The 21,024-nt window shown below is 38.8% G+C and overlaps 2 protein-coding genes across 5 annotated transcripts in view; both read left to right on the top strand.

Annotated features, from left to right (window-relative positions):
- The first annotated feature begins 800 nt into the window (after window positions 1–800).
- ptrhd1 (peptidyl-tRNA hydrolase domain containing 1) lies at window positions 801–2,157 on the top strand. Its single transcript, XM_028396656.1, has 2 exons — window positions 801–1,027; window positions 1,491–2,157. The coding sequence occupies exons 1-2, from the start codon at window positions 815–817 to the stop codon at window positions 1,659–1,661; spliced, it is 384 nt and encodes a 127-aa protein (XP_028252457.1). The 5' UTR covers window positions 801–814; the 3' UTR covers window positions 1,662–2,157.
- A 2,236-nt stretch (window positions 2,158–4,393) lies between these two features.
- Window positions 4,394–21,024, top strand: part of ncoa1 (nuclear receptor coactivator 1) — a 49,045-nt gene continuing 32,414 nt past the window's right edge. For 2 of the 4 annotated variants that reach the window (XM_028396649.1, XM_028396650.1), the window contains exons 1-2: window positions 4,394–5,011; window positions 19,017–19,238. The gene's annotated coding sequence lies outside the window, so the exon portion shown is untranslated. The remainder of the gene's footprint in view (window positions 5,012–19,016; window positions 19,239–21,024) is intronic. The other 2 variants (XM_028396647.1, XM_028396648.1) reach the window with 2 other exon arrangements.

The following is a 21,024-nucleotide window of genomic DNA, read 5'->3' on the forward strand; positions in this document are numbered from 1 at the left end:
AACATAAGTATGTTGACATTCACAGAAATAAGCTGACATGTCTCAAACACACCACTAGAGGGCACTCAAAGATTACATGATGGCTGGAACAGATAGGATTTCTCATTCAGGTAGAATTAAGGTGGAAAAATATGTATGTATGTATGTATATGTAGTGGTTGCCATCAGGCCATTTTCTATAGGCGGTCATGAAATCCACATGAGACACCACTGTCTGCACGTAAAGTGAGTGCAAAGTCATGAGCTGAGTAAGTATAGGGGATAAAAAAGAATGTGAAAAATACAGGAACTTCCTGTTTTATGGTAAATAATCATGTTTGCAGCTCTACCACACAATCACATGAAAACGTAAGGTTCTTTCCTGAGACAGGGTTTGCTAAAATACAGCATGTGCAAGGTTTTAATAAACATCAGTCTTCCTGCTGGGTTTAGATTCCTTATAAATAGTTTTTGTGTTGAGGAGATACAAATTATTATGACATTATTATTATATATGACAAATTGAAGTGGGCACTGCTGAGGACTTTGGCCACGCCCATTTGCAGAAGCACTGAAATACGAAACTATTCAGAAGCTGAATTTTAAAAGTTTGATGAGTTTTCCAACATGACAAGGGCTTCAAGGTATCAGTTTTGGTTGCGTAATAATAAGACATGTTATACAGAATTGGATTCTCGAGCCATATAACTGTACAGTACAACTCTGTTTGACCTTGTAGTTATAATAGTAACCACCAGAGTGCGGTGTAGCTAAAATATGATCTACAGCGTTTGACCCGGATAACAAACAAACCCGTTCCTGTTACGCTGTAAACATGGCAGCATCAGGAGCGGCGGCGTCTCCAGGCAGGCTGGTTCAGTACGTCGTAGTCCGCTCGGACTTGGTCCACAAACTGTCCTGGCCTCTGGGAGCCGTGATAACTCAGGCATGCCACGCCGCTACCGCTGCCATCCACCTTCACTACGAAGACCCGGACACGCAGCAGTACCTGGCGGAGCTGGACTCAATGCATAAAGTAGTGCTGGGGGTAAGCGCCTCGCCAAACTCCATTCAAATATTGACACATTTACCGCCGGCATAATCGTCAATTTGCAGGGGTCATACATTAATAAAGTGCAACATGCCGTGGTAGGTTGCATTGATTTAACATTACATTTCTGCAGGAGCAATTACCAGCAATTATTTTCAGTTTTTAGGGCACAGTAATAATGCGTGATGGTATGTTTCATAAATATATATTAGATACTGTAAAAGAGATTTTTAAAAAAGAAGTCTTGTGTGCAAAACTAATGCAATATGTTTAATATAGTAGGATAATATCAGTTGCTCCAGTATACAACAACAACATAGTCTCTGTATGGAAATATACAAAGAGAATGAGTTTTATTGTGGTTTGTACTGTGATTTTTGTCGGGCGATTATCATACAGATTATATTATAGATACATTCTTGTACCCTGGTATAAAATGAGGTTGTTTCTCTGTTTCCAGGCTCCAGATGAGGCTGCCCTCTCTAGCTTATCAGAGAGTCTGATACAGGCTGGTGTGTTCCACAAGCTTTGGATTGAACAACCAGAGAACATCCCCACATGCTTGGCTCTAAAGCCATACCCCAAAGAAACTGTCCAGCCTCACATGCGCAAATTCAAACTCTTCAAATGACTGCTGCTGCTGCTGCCTTAGAGTCCACTGTCCACCGATGCCATGCAGTGCACAGTTTAAATAACAGAGGCAGCCTTTTCGGTCCCATTTACATCCTGACATTTAAACAACATTTGTGTTTGTGCACTCATACAAATAAAAAATCAGGTGTATGTACGAAGTTTACTGAATCCACTCTATCTACATAAGACCCTCCCCCTTCACCTGGAAGTGCTGATCCTCAGCTGCAACACACTTTCATGTCCACTGTTCATCCAGACTGAGAGGAGCTGGTGTTGGCACCGGGTGAGGATGCTCACCTAAGGAAGTTTACCAAGCACAGCAAGAGGGTGGTTGACCCAAGGCTGACGCTGGACCTGTTTAATCATTACATCTCCAATTTCTTTTGACAATGACCTGTCAAATAATTCATACTACTTTCACACCTGATCTTGCTGTTACCCGACTTATTTTTGTAGAGCTCACACAGAATAAACTAAAAATAGCTCAAACAGAGTGTACCCAGGAGTCACTGATGTTTTATCTGCTGTAAAAGATGAAGACTCATTTTTCCATGAACTACATTTTCCACTGCACCAATTTTCAGTGAAAACCAGTAAAGAAGATTTGTGAGTTCATGTTTTCACATAGCATGCTAAACACAGGCTAAAAAACATATAAATAACAAGAGTTCAGCAAAACTGCACTTGCAGGGAAGCTAGCAGGCACGACTAAAGTTACAGTTGTTTAAAGGTTCCCAAGCATTTAGGTCAGGTAGATTGTTTATATATTACATACCACGGTTGCTGGTAAGTCATCCAGACTTAAAAAGTAACAGGCACACTAACGACACCTAAATTGCAACTGTACCTAAATACTTTGTATAATATTGTATAATATTTTGTATTCTAACAAAGGTGCTTCTGATATTGTTGCGGCCTCTGTTTGCCATAAGCATTCTGTATGACTTTATTAAGTTTTTGTAATAAAAGACGTCCACCTCTCAGTCAGCTGGGAATTGTCCTCACACATTGTATTAAGGCAGTGTTCATCTTTCTGATGTGTCCTCTGAACTTCTCAATCAAACAGTTGTTGGATCTGCTCTAGGCTCCACTTGTGAAAGGACGAGAATATATCAGAGGATCTCTATAGAACTCAGAAAGTCCATGAAATAAGATTCTTAGAGAAGAATTTGATTTTATACTTAATGTATGTCTTTACCAATCTGCTATGACGCTGATCACCTGTGCTTCATTACAACATCTCTACAATAAACACTGTTCTTGATCATTTACACAGCAATGAATGAAAATGTTTAAAAATCAGACTGCATGTTTTTCTGTGCAACTCCTCTTCAAATTCCAGCACCCTCATCAAGCATGCTACAATGAGCAGCCATTATTAACCAATCATACAAAAGTCAAACGGAATAGTAATTAGCCAGCTCCTGCTTTCATGAGTCATAAACTTGAACTTTGAAGTAAGACTGTAGGCTCTGGAGGAATGTATGTGACCAATCAACATATTACAAACGATGTAATTACTTCAGAGTATTTCCCAGAATACCTCCTGAAGACACGCCTATGCACACGCTACTCTCGTTCTCACATGTAATTTCATCACAATGTGCGGAGTGAATAGGAAGCAAAAGACCAAGGGCGCCGAAACTACAGCTGCAGCTGTGCTGCTGCAGTGTGGGAGAAACACAGAAGGTATGAGATGAGAAACTGCAAATGTGAAAAACATTATTTCCTATAAGAAAAGACATTAAAGCTTTGCCTTGCTTCAATCTTCTCTACTTTTTGAATCATGGATACTGCAAAGAATTGCTGATTTTTTGAACACTCATTTTTAGTTGCTAAAGTGCACCTATTGCCAGCAGTGCTTCCTTGCAGAACTTACAGCTCCGAACCACAATGGTTTGTTGGCAAGCACATAGCTTAAAACCTGGCAAGGTGCTCTTGGTCCAAAGATAAGAAGAGCAGCACATGCCATGATGATGTGTTTGTCAGGGGTTTGGGCTTGGTTTTTTCACCACATTTTGTGCTGACTTCAGCAGAGCTACCTCTGTACTAAGAGTTGTGTTACCTTCACTATGGTTTACAGATAAAAAGAACCCAAGTGTGAGAGAAAAGCCCCAGAGAAGATCATCTAGCAATTTAACTACTACAACTACAGCTGGATGTTTTGGTTTTCTGAGCTACAAATGTCACCACGCCACAGCACACAACCTAGTGATTACTGAGGAGAATTAAAAAGCTTCTTCAGGAAGAACACTGGCCTTTCTTTGGACAGATATGATGTCTTGTTATGAAAAAAATTACTTAATAACAACCAAAAAAGTTCAGAAATGCCAGTGGAACATAAACATTTTGTTTATATTTATTATTTGTCTTAAGTGTCTGTGTGCTGCTAAACATTAAAGGGCCTACCTACATAACCATGATTCTAAACCTACACTGTGCCCTCATAAATAATGTAGCCATTGGTCAGGACGCATCTGTATGCAGATCTCCACACTGCATGCATCATACTACAGGGGGCCTTTAGTTCCTGCCTTTTCCATTCACTGTCTGCGGTGCCATATGAACACGTTGTTATATTAAAGTAGCCTTTCTCATAATCACACAAACATCTCGTTGATCACGTGTAATCAACAGTCGGCTCGTCTCTCTATCAACACAGTCAAGGCTTCAGCCCGCTGGACGCATCGTGAACGCGCCGACGCTCCGTACGCACGAGCAGCAGCGCTGTTTGTTTGTGTTGAGAGATTGGAAATGGCGGAGAGCAGAGACCAAAGCGATAACTTGGGTTAGCAAACGGGAGTGCGCCGTCATTGAAAAACCGTAACCACCCACAGTGATTCTGAGAGATACTTATTATTTGCTGCTGCCAATGGGATGTAAGTCGCACACAACGGAAAAGGATTTGCGGAACGAGGTTTGGATTTAGCAAGCTGGTTAGCTAGCTAAGCTAACCGTGCTAGCAACCTGGCGTTAGCTAGCTTCAAGTCGTGTGTGATTTTAACCACGCAGACTTGTTTGTCAACATACGCGGACGGTAAATTGATAGCGAGCCAGCTAACGTACAACTTCTGCCCGGTTTCTGAGCGTACCTGTCAGTGTTTATAATATGATCGCCATAGCTGACCGCAAAATGATCAATCCAAAGTAACAGTGGATAAAAAGTCAGACATCTAACTATCCTTGTCGCAAGCATTGAGTTAAGCTGGTTAGCAAAGTTAGCTAACTCGCTTGTTTTACACAGTTCAAGCTACCGTTTGCATGGGAATTGATCATCCAGCGTGACAATATAACGCAAGACCTCATTGCCAGGATTATTGTTTTCAAGCTGAACGGACCACAAAACAGGTATGCCAATCGAGAAGCATCGCAGTAATTGCACGACATGTCATCCTTAACAATCCATGATTGAAGTGGCCGCTGCAGCGGAGGCAGTGCTCAGGGCCTCCAAACACTTCTGACTCATTGTTGATTTTTTTCACCTAACGTTACTACAATCCACTTACGCCGTGTTCTCCAATTAAATCCTTAAATTGTTTTGCTGGTGGGGTTTTCAGTCGCCACCTGCACAGAAACACGTTAGGAAATGCTTACGTAAGGATGCACGGACTGCCTCAGTGAACCCCCAAATTGAGCTCTGAACGCAATAACTGTCCTCACAGTCTCAGTATTCAAAATGTTACGTCAGGTTTAATGGATACTACTCTAAATTATGTCAACAACATACATGCAGCTTCAGGAAAGATTAACTTCTGTTTACCTTAAACAAACTGGCGTACTGTCTAAAACTCGTCTTTGCCCTCATGTAAAATGTGGTTATCAACCATTCTTTGATCTGAGTAACTTTTGATGGGCAAAACTGAGTTTATAGCAAATAATATTGATTGACAAGTCTGTAAAAACTACTCTGAACCTTCAACATTTAAAGAATGTGCATTTTTAAATTGCATTGAGGTCAGAGGATTTCCTGACACAGTTTCACTGTGCAAAACAGTAAGCATGGGTCAATCTATGAAAAGACAGCTGACACTGAAATCTGAATATAAGTTTAACTAATTGAAAATCAAATTCATAAGTTTTAAATAATGAAATGAAAACCACTCACCATAAATCTAAAGTTCTAGTGTGCAGTTGTGTCAACTTTGCTAATGTTTATGCACTGAGATATTTCATTGTAATGTCAATTTAAGTATTTACCTTTTACCTGTAGAAAATTAGAGAGTTATATTACTTCATATTATTTACATTTTCATCACAATTCTTTAAATGCTCTAATGCCTAAAGAGATCAACACCGTATATCATTGTATATTAGGCAAGATAGTAAAGGTCTTAAAGATGAAAGAATAATGACATGGCCCCCTTCCTCACCTGACCTAAACCCTATTGAGAACTCTGAACAGTGTGTGGGAGGCTGGTTGCTGCTGCACAAAAAGTTGACTGGCAAGAAACTGACAGATTACATGAATGGAAGGTGTCTAGTGGTCACTCATGTATTTTAAAGTTAGAAATGTTTATATCTAGATTTTGACTTAGTCTACCTTTACGAGATGAAAATAAATGAGTGAGGTTTAGTTGTATAATAATTTTGTGCGCCAGTAGTTGCCATTATTGTGCACACATTGACATCCTAAGAAAGCTTTACTTTCTTAAATATTCAGGTTTGATGTTTATTAACATTTTGGATTGAGTGAGAGCACTGTAGTTATTCAATAATACAATGAATCTTCAAAAATAAAACTTACCTAATAATTGTGCACACAGTGTAGAGTTATGTGTTGGCTTCAGCTTTTGACTTCAGGAAGCTGTGGGTGCTTGATTGGTTTTAGAGTATAAATAAAGCATCTATCTTTGATTTATTTGTTGTAAACCATGAACATAGGCGTACCTAAGAATCAGCACACATTTGAGACAACTTGTGGGAAGTAGGGAGCACTTTTCTTTCTGTCCACGCTCTGCATCTTGAAGGTAAATGCAGCCATTTTAGAATTGAGCAGTGCTGCACCTTGCCTGCCAGTCTGTTTCTATAGAAAAGGTGTTGATGCTGTTTGTTTTTCAAGTCCCCAGGATTCTTGATACCCATCTGTGAAAATATCAGTGTACGATCCGTGTGGGTCACTTGCCACGGTGGCTGGCAATGTACATGTCCGCATATACCGTACAGTGGCCAGTGTTTGTCTTGCAGTGTTGTCACAAACCTATGTCACAGGACAAAGTGTACGTGAATCAGCGTCTTGCTCTAAAGATTTAGTAACATGTTTTTTTCGTGTGATCTTTGAGCTTTTGAACATTTTTGTTTTTCTGTGTCCATATTTGGCTTCCTCTGAATAATGTCAAATGTATATGATGATTGCCTTCTCTTCTTGAAGGTGTTGACATTTTTTTAATGATCCATATCAAGACAGCTGTGAACAGCTCACAGTGACATGGGGAACAGAAGATAGAAATAATTTGAAAAGTGACAGAGAAAAGACAAACTCCTTTTCCTTACCTTGTCTTTGGTAGAATGCCTTCAGACTTGATGATTTTTGACGTGTCTGTTGCAATGGTTGCCCGCATTTTGAAATCTTTTGCTTCTTCCTTTTGTTCCACTGTGGACTATTAGTTGTTAGGAAACTTGTTAAAAGACAGGTAATAAGATGATGTTGAGGCCTCAAAAGGCCAGGTATTCAAAATAAGATTGAGTCTGCTCATCCTGACATAACTGCCTGACCATAAACTTTGCTCTCGCTAAAGGCTGTACAAACTTTTTCTGGGTGACCTTATCAAAGAAAAACACTGGTTCTGCTTTATAATTTTTTTTATAAAGTTATGTTTAGTGTATTCTTGCTTCATTTTACATTTGAAAATGTTATACTGAACGAGAAGCTAGTTTTGACTGAATAGTGTTTTTGGTAGGTTTTTTTGTTTGTTTACTATTTTACGTGAAGGCAATAATTTTTCTAGATGCGGCTAACTTTTAATCAAGGTGATCAGGTGAAGTTTACAGTCCTGTAGAATTATTGTTATTATAAATCAGAGCTTGTAGATAAAATAAACATTTGTTCCCATCTGTGTTTGACATCATGTTTGATATTGTGCAATGGGAACGTGCAAGAGCTCTCATTTTTTGCAAAGCTGCAACAGATGGGCTCTTGGTGTAGCCTGTGCAGTTCTGGCTGCTATATGCTGTGGTTTGTCCCTCCACTCTGGCACTCTGATTCTGTGTGAGGCAGCTAACACACACAAATACATACATACATGCAGGCTGCCGTACAGTCTTCAGCAGCTGTAGCCTTGCAGAATGCAGAGAAGAAGAGCAGTGCTCCCATAACTCCTTGCTGCCTTCCTGCTGTCAGAGCAATGGCCTACATTCTCGCCTAGAAAAAAGGCTGGTGCAGCAGACTGAGAATTTGTGAGGGTTGGGAGGAAACGGAAGGAAGGAGAAAGGTAAAGGCAAAGAATGAGAGAAACAGAAAGATCACATACAGGAAGAAATTGATAGGACAAGCGGGGAAACGGAGGAAAGAGAGAAGTTGGGTGAGCCCCAGTGGCCCAGTTTCTTTAAAAAAGGTCAGGGCAACAATAAGAAGTGTCACACAGCAGCTTTTACTTTGGGTTGATTTGAGTTGGGGGTGAAAAAATAAATATTGAAACTAGGAATAGAGGAAGTGATAAAGAAAAATACTTTTTTCTTCAGGTGCCTCTGCTTATGTGACTTGCGTGATTTTTGAGGAGGCCTAACAGTTCTTGGTTTCTCACCTTTGTTGTTAAGTGAACAGTGCGATAAGGACATATGGCAGTGTAAACACCCATGAAGTGAGTGACAGAGTTTTAGGTGGGTAGGCAGTGAGGCTTCTCCTAAAGTTAGTGTGCTAGCTGCAGTTAACATTTAAAACTGTTTTGAATATCAAAACTTGTGCACTTCTGGATTTAGGACAGTATTAGTATCAAACTTATTTTGGCATGTTCTTGGAGACTGTTGCATACAAGTGGAATTGTCAGTATGTTTTTTTGATGGAGGATTTATTTTCATGTCAAGAAGGATTAGGGTCAGGTGAGAGTTAAAGAGTTGCATTTAGGAATAGTAATATAGTAGGTTTAATATTTTTTGGTGTTGACCCAAAACGATTTTAATAGATTTATTTCATACAGTGTGTGAGTTCTAACTACTTTTGAATAAAGGATGCCTAAAAGGATGCTTGTACAGATTCAGACTAGTCGGTTGAATAATAATAATAATACACTATAATGCACATTATCCTCCCTTATTTACTTAAAGACTGCTTCAACAAACACCTTTAAAGTTGCCCAAACTTGATCAATGGGGCTGACACATAAAAGAATATGATATAATCCATAGCAGGTGACTGTGTGAGAACCAATGGGCTGTGTGTGTTTTTTGAGAACGTCTCTATCATGTTTTTTTTATCCTGTATACGGCAGGTTCAGGCACAGTATTGATTGAATGATTTACAATACAGTGCTGCCCAAACATTTGTGAACTATTTAGAACTTCTTTTTGAACATGTTCCAAAATTGATTGTATTACCTACTATCTCCTGAGGGTCAGTTCAGAGAACGATAGCCTGATAGCCTGATAGCCTGATAGCCTTTCTTTAGAACCTGCTAATATAATTCAGAATTTATTGTTCTTTCAATAATGGTAAGCTGCCCTGGCCTGGATACATTAAATCTCTGATACTGTCATCACCACAGGACTTTTGTCATTCTTTCTTAGAACAAAAAAAACTTTCCATTTTAATAAAAGAATTTTATTTGGCCTTATCCATTCTGGTAGCCTTGTTTTCCTAGATTATAAGTAAACATAAAGACTACAATAAGTAGCAGATTATTTGCTTATTATTACATTGTTTTGACCTGATTATTTTGCACCAAAATTAATCACACACTCGAGTCTGTAGGCTCTGACAGCGTTTTGCATCACATGCATTGTGCATTGTGCAAATGCTGCCACACTGCAGATGTCTTTGACATAATAGAGTGGGACTGACTGTAAATGACAAGGTCAAAATTAAATAAATATTCAGCAAACCACCGGGCCTGGTACTCTTCAATCTATCTGTCTCCAGTGGGTCGGGCTAATTCAAAATAGTGATAACAAGGGGGGTGTTCAAAGATAGACTGATGGACTGTGCTCAGAATTTTGGTCGAGCCAAAATATATCAACTAATAAATCGACCAGTTGACTGGGAGATTACAGCCATACACACAACATGTATGTTTTGCATGTAATATAGTTTGACTTAAATAACTGCTCTCTGTGGTTTGATTCATTTTACATGCCTTATGGCTTCACATGAGTATCGTCTTTTTGAAGATAGTAGAACAAACAGAAAAACAGCAAAATACACAGCTCAACAGTTGTCAGAAAGCGTGTACAAGGACTAGCATACGAGGGCTAGTTTATTTCAATTTAATGGTTGACCGTTTCTATTAGGTTGCTGTAAATCCAACTAGGGCTGTGCGATTTGACGATAAATGATCGTGAAGGATTTGAACGTATCGGCGATCTACCAGAACGGACAGATCGTTTTATCGTCCATAGAGCACGTTCTACTATTTGCAGTTCTATGTTCGCGCATACGCATGAGTTTTTTTCACTCGTCCAACTCTCAGTGCGCTAAATGTGAACCTAACCAACCAATGACAGCCTCCCTGTTAGGAAGCTACGGCTGAAAACGAAAAGAGAACAGAGGAACTGGTCCCTAAAATGAACTCCACCTTTATGTTCGGTACTATTTCTGCCGGCAGCAGCGGCGCATCTTCTAAGCCTGTGTGTGTGCGCGCGCGAGGTGTGTCGCAGTGGAAGGGCCGCGTGTATTCTAATGCTACGAGCGCGTACGCGCCCACCTCTCTGAACATTACCAGCTTGTTATATTCAGGTTCGCTGCTGTTGTGCCGTCAGCAGCTCTTCTAAACCTGTGTGTGTGTGTGTGTGTGTACATCAGATGCAGACAGAGGCAACAGCTAATGACGTCACCAAAACAATAACGCAGGCATTTGATGAAGAGGCTCCATATGAGGACTCTAGTAAACGGTGGACAGAGGTGACAGCAACAGCTCCGTTTTTCCTTAGATATGATTCCCATTAAAGTTTGATCATTTGTTCTAAATCACATTGAAGTCTCAATACTGTATTTATTGTTTAACCTTAGGAGGCACACTTCAGTCTGTTTAAATGACTGTTGAATAATACTTTATAGCATTACATTAGTCTTCTTTTTAACCTATTTGAAATAAAACTTTATTTTGTTCTGTAATTGTTATTTAAATTTTCATGTTTATTGAAAACTAATACTGAGTGCACGTTGTTGTTTGCCTTTAAAATCTACTGATAGTTTTTGAGAGGTGACAGAGTAGGCTACCTGACGTCATTTACACAGAAACATGCAAATTAGTGTCAATGTAAAAACAAATCGTGATAAAATCGAGATCGTGATTTTATCATTAGAATCGTGATATAAAATTTTTGCCATATCGCCCACCCCTAAATCCAACATATTTAGTCCCTTTACAGCAACAATTATTAGTTGTGGTTCTTACTGTGAGAAAGCTCGGTTTACATGATTCAGAATAGTTCTGTTCCTCCTTTGTGTGTCCTCTTCTTATACTGTATTTTCACGACTATAAGGCGCATTTAAAGCCTAAAATATTCTCAAAAATCGGTGCGCCTTATGGTCGTATGTATGGGTATCTTAAAAATGTCATTTTTAGACACTGCCAAAAGAAAAGTTTCCAGCAGGAGTCATCATGAAGCCCAGGAGGAGAAAATGAGAGAGTGGCTCAGGGAGGTTTATGTAAAGAGACTGGATGTTTTTTTTTCACGCATTTTCCCTGCTGATCTGTGACTCCATGTGCGCCCGTCTCACAGCCGGTGTAAAAAAACAGGTGAAGCAGATGAATTGAGAGCTTGCCGTAATCCCGGGAGGTTTAACAAAAGACCTCCAACCGCTGGACGTTGGCGTAAACAGGGCGTTCAAAGTAAAGTTGCGAGTGGTGTGGGAGCGATGGATGGACGCCCAGCACAGCTTTACTAAGACTGAGAGGCAGTGCCGGGCAGGTTACGCCACCATATGTGAATGGATGCGTGGACTAATGTATCTGCATTGACTGTTGTCCGAGCTTTTGCGAAAGCCGGCATAATTTCTGAACAGCCAGCCGGCAACGACGGTGACAGTGATGAGAGGGAAGCTGGCATGTTTGAACTCGCACTGTCGCATTGTTGTAATAAAGTTAGACTTAACTCACTGTTTTGCTTCCGTTACCCTTTTTGGGTAGAACGTTTGCTTTAGCATAGCATGCGCCTTATAATACGGTGCGCCGTATTTATGTGTTGAGTACAGAAATAGACCCCGTAATTAAGACTGTGCCCTAAAATGCAGTGCCCCTGTTGTGAAAATACGGTACATAAATTCTATAATGAAAATTCCAGTGTTTCCCTTACACACTCCTGAGTCAAATAAAATTAGGAGACGGAGAGTTACAAGCAGAGTAGTGTGGTATCTGTAGCATATCATCCATAGCTTACAGCCTTCCCATGTTTTATAACTGATTTTCTTCTTTCATTTGTCCCCATGATGAATCATCTCAATTTTAATAAGTGTAATTACTAGACTAGAATTACTAGTTTAATTCTCAATTTACACACAAGTAAGTTTTTTCCATTATCACTAACACTGTTTTGCGATGTTAGGTGTTTATGTTTGAGGAACTGCAGTTTTTCCCTTACAGTTCCTTATGGGTTCCTTATAAGTTGAGTTTGCCCTGAGATAGGAGGTCCACATCTGTGATGTGCTTGTAGTGCAGGGTATTGGTCTGTAATAATTTTTTTTTCACTTCTACCTCAACTGTACAAGTGACAATGTAATGTGTAAATGAATGAGTACAAAGGAAAATGGGGTTTGGTGAAAAGGCCGGAGATGAATGCAATGGGTAGTGTCTGTCTTTACAAAGCATCATGTGCAAAAGAAAGCGCCATACTGTGTAGTATAAGACTAATATTTAAATTGTAAGAGCCTGCCTAGGGGCATAATTCCCGATAGGTATTCTCCTAAGTAGAGTATTGTACCTATTAAGAGATTTTCAGAAAGGTTTTCTTGTGTTTAAATTGATATAAAGCTGAAGGAAAACTCCCTTGTGCATAGTCAACTATGGTTTTGTTTTTCAGAGGGACAGAAAGCAGTGCATGTGTGTTTGTGGTTACAAGCTTGTTTAATATTACTGAATGTCTGGTGTCAAGTGTCCTATTTACAGAAACAAGAACTAAAAAAGATGAGGCAGAATCGATTGGTCATACAATGAAAAGAAAACGCTCATTATTCTGGGAAAGCTTGGTGCTAACCCTACCATTATAAAAGGGGGGATGTTGCTTCAACCACCTGAATAGGAGTCAAAAATACAGTTTTCATAAAAAGAAATGTTCAATGTACAGTAGAGGTCAGTGAATAAGCAGATTAAAGCTGGATTTACACCAGAAGCGTAATGTAAGCAGTGCGACAGCTGCTGTGGAACACTTCCATTTTATTGATTAGCTACACCAGACGTGTAGGAGAGCATCCCAGAAGCGTAGCTACACGCTGCTCTGCCAGAGATATAGCCTAAGGTGTGTCAATTAGCACCAACCATGGAGCAGACTACGGCTGCTCGATTATGGCAAAAATCATAATCACGGTTATTATGATTCCAATTGAAATCATGATTATTCAAAACGATTAAACATGCATTTGAAAATCGGCTTTTATTAAAATTAAAACAGGTTTTTCTTTTTCACAGATCGACTAATGTTTAATTACAGCTGAACTGACAAAAATAAATACATAAAAGTAAATATCAAAAACTTTGTGGTAGAGTACTTAATGCCACAATGAACACCAGAGCAATTTAAACAAACATAGTACGATTAGAATATTAATGTTCAACTTAAATATGTTTAAATATGATTTTTGAGGCCAAAAGGAGTAACACACTTTGTAACATAATAATAATAATAATAATTGAAACCTTTATTAGTCCCACAATGGGGAAATTGCTTAAGGCAGCCCAGCAAAGAGCGCCATACACCAGTGAGTCCACTGGAGGCTATGCAGGTAAAGTGTCTTGCCCATGGACACACAACAGTGACTAGGGAGGAGTTGGGATGGAACCACCAACCTTCCGGTTACGGGACAACCCTGCTATACCACTGCGCCACTGCTGCCCTTTTTTTTTTTTTTAAAAGCTGGATTAATTAAAACAGCATGCAATAACAGGGCTTTACACTAACTTTTTGCACTGGTTGCACTGGTTGCTAACTTTTTTTCTTATGTGCACCGGCACAAAATTTAGGTGAATTAAAAAAATGATTAAAATCATATACACCATTATTTATTTAATAGTTGTGATTGAGATATATTTAGTTTTCTTCAACATGTTTCCAATGTAGCTACAGTGTTCTCTTCTCTCATCCTTCTCACCTCTCATCCTCTCTGCCTCTGTGTCTCCTGTCTTTCTAAAGCTGAGCTCCAGCTGAGAGACTTTGCATTCTGTCTGTTACAGTTTTATTTGTATGCAGATATCATACTGGCAGACAATGGTCCACTATAGCAGGATAATAAGTGACATGTCACGACAAGATGGTGCCAGTGTTTGTGGCCTGTCGTCTGTCGCTGCCAAGTGTTATTGTGTTTTTAGCATTTCTAACCTTAATTTGTCAAAATGTCAACTCTCTCCTGGTGTATAATCGCCAAACACTACTGGATCTTCAGCCACTCGCCAACAGTCTCTCATGTTTTCTGTTTGATGGACATGGGACATTGCCTCCACCACTTTCTGATCCCAGCTCACATTTTTCGGCTACCTGCGCTGCTCCCAGGAAAGCGCTGCCGAGGTTGGTGAAACTAAAGGCCTACTTGTCGCGCGGATATACTCTTTCCCTGGGTGAGCCTGGAGCTGCACGCCAGCTGTTTTCTTCATGGCGCTCGCTGGAGCCGGTCCCCACCTGCCTGGTACCGATCATCCCGCTTCTCCTCACCTGCGGCAGCGTGGAGTGGATCTACGGAGTCTGCGGTGCATAGCACGGACTCTTCGGACAGATATGATATGAGATATGACTCTCTCCTTATCGTTGGTGATTTTAATATTCACTTCTGCTGTCCAGACACACCTATGACTAAGGAGTTTTTGAACCTCATTGACTCTTTTAATTTAGTTTTATCTTCTGCTCTTCCTGTTCTTAACTTGGAGGTTTGTGATGCTTTTTTCTCCGACCATATGCCTGTGTTGTTTGACACCACTCTGCCCTGCAATGTCAGGCTCATGCCCAGTGCTCAAACTTCAGGCCAATCTCCAAACTGCCCTTTTTATCTAAAGTCTGGGAAAAAATTTTCAGATAATTGCACATTTAAATGAGCACAATTTGTTGGAGATTTTTCAGTCTGGTTTTAAAGCATTGCACAGCACTGAATCTGCACTTTTAAGAGTTTTTAATGATATTCTTTTATCATGTGATGAAGGTGACTGTGTGGTTCTTCTGCTGCTGGATTTAACTGAGCACTGGGTTGGCATAGCAGGCCCTGCTCTTGCCTGGTTCAGGTCCTATCTGTCAAATCGAACTTTTAGTGTAAGACCGGGGGATTGCGAATCTTCCAAGGCGCCACTGCCTTATGGAGTCCCACAGGGATCCATCTTAGGCCCTATTCTGTTCTCTTTGTATTTGCTCCCTCTGGGCTCAGTCCTCAGAAGACATGGCATATCCTTCCATTGCTATGCAGATGACTGTCAAATCTATATTCCCCTTAAAAAGAGGGATGGACTGTCTATGAAATCACTTCACATGTGTCTGAAAGACATTAAATCTTGGATGGCACTGAACATGCTACATCTTAATGACTCCAATGATTTTTGGACCCAGGTCTGCAGGTACGGCCCCTGCAGACCTGGATGACTTGAAACTGTACTGCAAACCAGAGCTTGTGAACCTGGGTTTTAAAATGGATCCTGACTTAAAGCTTGAAAGCCAAATTTGATCCGTTGTTAGATTCTTCTTTGACCTACGGCATCTAGCCAAGATAAAGCACTTTTTAACTAAACATCCAAAAGCGCAGGCAGTGCAACTGCAGTGAAAAACTCTGACGGCAATGTGTAACGCTTGTCCATAATAGTCACCAGTTTCTCGAACCCCGGGTTGCTAATGGTGCTGATTGTGCACCTCTTTGGCTAGCATGAATGTGATGGCCTCTGTGATTTCTTGCTGTCTCCGGAGCTGGTTGGATAGTCTGTTGCATTATAAAGAGTGCACTCGATGGATGCCTGACAGGTGGTGGCAGGAGACGAGGAGACTTTAACTTTATGTGGCTTTTTCTGCTCCTTTATCGCTTGGTCATAAACAACTTCCCTCAGGCAGCTAAAGTAGCTGCTCCCTTATCTCAAAACATTGTCTCAAAACTGTTTGTGTGCGGGGGGCGGCGCACCGCTATAAAGCTAGTGTGCGCTGCTACGTTTACTTCACAGGAGAGAAGGCATTTGGCACAAGAATATTTTTACGTTGATTATCTTGTTTTTATAATCGTAGGAAGCCAAAATCGAAATTGAAATCTAATTTCAATTAATCGCCCAGCCCTAGAGCAGACAGGTAGTCAGGCACCAGAACATCAGAGAGTTTCCAGTAGATTTCCAAAATACAACGAGACTGGACTCTTGTTGATTTAACAACGAAACTGGCAATGAAACACGGCCACAGCCATGTATGATGAGAGATTCATTTAGGAAGTAGAGAAACAGCATTTTATATGATATAACATGCTTTTTATACAGACAACATCAGAAAGAAAACGGCAGCAAGTGAAGCAGCAACTGTTCTCAGAATGGAAGGGTGAGAATCTGCGTGCCCATGGAGTAAACAGACGTTTTTGCTCTGTAACTGCTCTGTAACCCAGGGTCTCTTGTGCCCAAAACACTGATCATACCGCTGCGCCACGACAATCAAAAGTGGTCGATGCATTTTACCCTCGCAAATTTCTCGAGTACTCAAATAATCGTTGCAGCGCTACTGGAATCCTTTCATTGTTGCATAATAAGTTGTAATAGAACCTTACTTGTCATTGCATTGTAAGTGCTGTGACTGACTTGACATTGCGTCATAATTGAAAGAGACCAGACATTTAAATTTGACCTCTGTCATTGACCTTCTAATAACAGATAACACATGCTTGTATAAGCCTGCTGACCTTTCCATATCTGCACTAATTGTCATGTAGTCCTTGTATGTATTTACAAGAATTGATAGATGTGGCATAAAGTTTGTCACAGTGTTCCAAAACAAGTCAGGGTTAGCCAGTTTACAGAAGCTCAGACTGTGGCTTCACCGAAGTAGGTGAAGGCCAGCCTTTCTCTAAAATGTAAAGAAATCAAGGACTGTACCAAATGCAGGCTTTATGGGCTTGTATAACATTGTTTATATAATTGCTTCAATCTAAGTAGTAGGATTTGCTGGCTACCACATAAGTAAAAGCTTCACTTGTTAACATTTTTTCACTTATGGTCTCTAAAGTGAGCATAAATAAATGTTTGACATAGCAGCATACATTCTAGTGAAGGTCTCCTCTGTTTTGTCTCTATGTTAAAAGCCAAACAGGCAGGTAGAGGTGAAGGGCAAACACCCACCAGGAGAATTGACTTGTTGTTTACATATGTATTCAAAATAATTATTTTAACCCTGTTGTGGTAGAATCTGCTGTGAGAAAGTTGCCGCACTTTTTTTCAAGCACACACCACCATCTGGAGTGAGTCCCATTCTTATCATCTCATCTTGCTAGTTAGTATCGTGTGCTGCCACTTTCTAAAACCATAAATTCAGTGTCTAAATAAAGGCAAGTTTTGTCTATTTACTTTATCATGTGCTCTGGTATCTATTTTTTTATATCCTTTTAATTTGTTTCACAGTTTTCCTACTACGCCAGTGGGAAGATCTAACCTGTTCAGATTAAAATTTATGGCACATGAGCTATACTTTGACCCACAAAGTTTGTGACCGGCAGCTTTCAAATAGATGTCTACAGAAGTAGACACTTTACCTGCTTAGCCTCCAGTGTACTCACTGGTGTATGGCGCTCTTTGCTGGGCTGGCTTAAGCAATTTCCCCATTGTGGGACTAATAAAGGTTTCAAATTTTTTTATGGCTGGAGCTAACAGCTGTTTTGATGTGATGGTGATTATTCTATATATCAATATATATATATATTTGAAGTTTAGCTTGTGTGTATGTATATATACATGTGTGTGTATATATATATATATATGTATATATATATATATGTATATATATATATATATATGTATATATATATATATATGTATATGTATATATATATATATATATATATGTATATATATATATATATGTGTGTGTATATATATATATATATATATATATATATATATATATATATATATATACACACACACATACATATATATATATATATATATACACATCAAGCATAACAGACATACAAGTCAACCAAACTTTGTCTTTCCATTTCCACAGTTAAATACTATCCAATGTAACAACTCTGCCATAAATTCTACCTTTACAAAGTTAAAAAAAATTCACGTTGTAAAAAACATGTACATTAAATTGTAACTTTATCATTAAGGTTTTGGTTCTGCATTGGTGTTGTGTTGGTCTGGATTATATTGAATTCTTTCTAATTTTTTGTCCTCCTGTTTATATACATGGCTCTTATACATGGCTTGTGTATGCAAAACAATCCTCGAAAAGCGGTGAGATGTAATTGTGACATATGATTTGGTGCCTCTATATTTATCGGACTTACTGCTGTAATGGACAGATTTTGAACAAGGTTTAGGTTTTTAACTTTCGAATTGCACACTTGTTCTTGTACTTATATCTTCATACCAATCTTTTACCAATCATACAATCTTGTTTAGACTTATTTATGCCTGCATTACAAATTGCACATTTTTGCTTCTGCGCCTATGTTTATTTTTTTTTATTTTGCTGTAAATGTTTATACTGTTTAATTTTTACTGTTAGAGATATATTTTTAGTATACTTGAGTGCCTGTATTTTGCTTTGCTGTAATTTCTATTCTATTCTATTCTATTCTATTCTATTCTATTCTATTCTATTCTATTCTATTCTATTCTATTATCTGTTGCATGTTAGGGCCACTCTCTGTGCCAAGCTGGACATTTTTCTTCACTTCTTCGTATATCCTGGGCACTTACTTCACTTAACTTCTTTTTTTCTTGTGCAACATTGAATTATTATGTATTAAAACTTCCACAAGGCCAGATTAAAAATGTACAATGTTTCGTGCTTATGGTGTTGCTTTTTCTGTTCTTTGTTACAGTCAGAAGCCAATAGGCTTCTCCCTGCACCTGGGATGGTGCGATGTGACAGAGAGGCTGTGGAGCCGTAAGCCCACTGCTATCGCTCCATCATCTTGACTCTGAGCTGGTTGCCCACCACTGATCTCACCCCAGCCTACCATCCCTTGCTTTAGCTTTGCTGCGAGCCCTAGACAAGGCCACCACAGCCGCCACATGACTCACCTAGTGGACCTCTAGATCACGTAAGTACAGTATGTGTGATTCAGCTGTGTGCACTCTGTTAAATGCTTCTGAATGTCTTTCCTATCACCCACATTTATGTCATATGTTTACGTCAGTAAATAAATACAATATAATATAAACATAATATAACACAACAGAGGTCACAACGTATCAATTGTTCTAAGAACTGGTGGTTTGTTATGTTATAAATGTTTATTAATTAATTAGTGGGAATGCCTTTACAGGCAAAAACACAAAAGGCCTGCTGGTCATTTATTTAGTTTTTTGCAAAATCTTGTTAGTACAATGGCCTCATTTTTGAATATGCACAAGTGGCACAAATAATTTGTGTGACACCTGTACTGTGTATAATACTTGTAAATAGCTGTACAAAAAAACGCCTGAGGCATTTACTGCATTCAAGGGTAAATAGTTGTAAATAATTTTGTTTTTTGCTACATTTGTACATATTTTTTTTGACATTTACAATTTGCATAAGCATTCTAAGTTATAAAAATGGTTTGTTAAACATGTTGTGTGGTTTGCACAGTAAAAAATCTAATTTTTTCCCACTCGGATTTTATATTTTTTGTGTGATTTTAGGTCCAGTGTGTTAACACAGTATGTCAAAATGAAAAAATAACACCATAGTCACACTTGTGGGGTTGTACTGAAAAGAATGACACTAAACAAAGCAAGGTGAACCATTTTTAAGCTGAAATATAAAGATAAAATTAAAAGTAGTCAAAACGGACCATTATACATATGACTCCAGAGGGTTAATATCATAAGCCTAAGCTTTGATTTTTGTTTTTGACAATGTCGCATTGCAATTCTAGGTGCATACATTGAAAATCTGTCTGTTTTAAAAGAGAAAAGAAAAACCCAAATGTTTTAGAGTGAAATTGCTTTACACTCTACTTTTTTCATGTTATTTTGTGCTTAACTCTTTTATTGTAAATTTAATTTACATTCAAAGTGAGTGCAAAGATACAGGAATATGAGTTTAAAACAAAGTTGAGATGGAATTGTAAAGGAGTATATGTGGTTTTTGAGTGACTTTGAGAATTTTGCAGTTGGAGATTACATTGGTCCTCTTTTGTTTTGCAATTTATATTAATATCTAATGTGAAAAGGACAATTATTATGTGAAAAGGACATTATTGACTGTTGCAAAAGATCCCCTCAGAATAACTGACTTTAAGGTTTTGAGCCTAATGCATTATTCCTCTGTTATGGCTCAAGCCCAAACCAGCTCTGAACATCCTAGCATGTCTGAGTAGGCTCCCTGTAGTGTTTTACAAGTACAATTGCACTGCAAATTACACATGGACTGGAAGAGTGACTGTCTAAACTGAGGATCATGCTATTTTATTTTTGTTATATTATTACAAAATTACAAGTTTAGTTATATATTTAGTAAGGCATAGTATTCAGTCATGTGTTCTATAATGCTATCATTCAGAACACATAATACAAAATACATAAAACAAAGGTAACTGGGATAACCTGGGAAAATGTCTCAAAAATGTCCCAAAGCGTATATTTTAACACTGCCACAAGTTAAGTTGTCATAATATGATTGCAAAAGATATTGTTTAAAACTTTGTTTATTCCTATTATTTAGTCTTCTACTTTTATTTGTTATTTACTTTTATATGCTGAGGACGACACAGCCCAGTAGAGCTCCATGCTGTCATGGAGGGGACGTTCAGGCGGCTATGTGCATTAAGCTAAATTTTTTTGGTTACGTGCTTTAACAAATTTTTCGTTTTCTCTCTCACATGCAAATGACTTATTCCACTT

The sequence above is a fragment of the Parambassis ranga genome, chromosome 24, assembly GCF_900634625.1.
Source record: "Parambassis ranga chromosome 24, fParRan2.1, whole genome shotgun sequence".
Classification (NCBI taxonomy): Eukaryota; Metazoa; Chordata; class Actinopteri; family Ambassidae; genus Parambassis; species Parambassis ranga.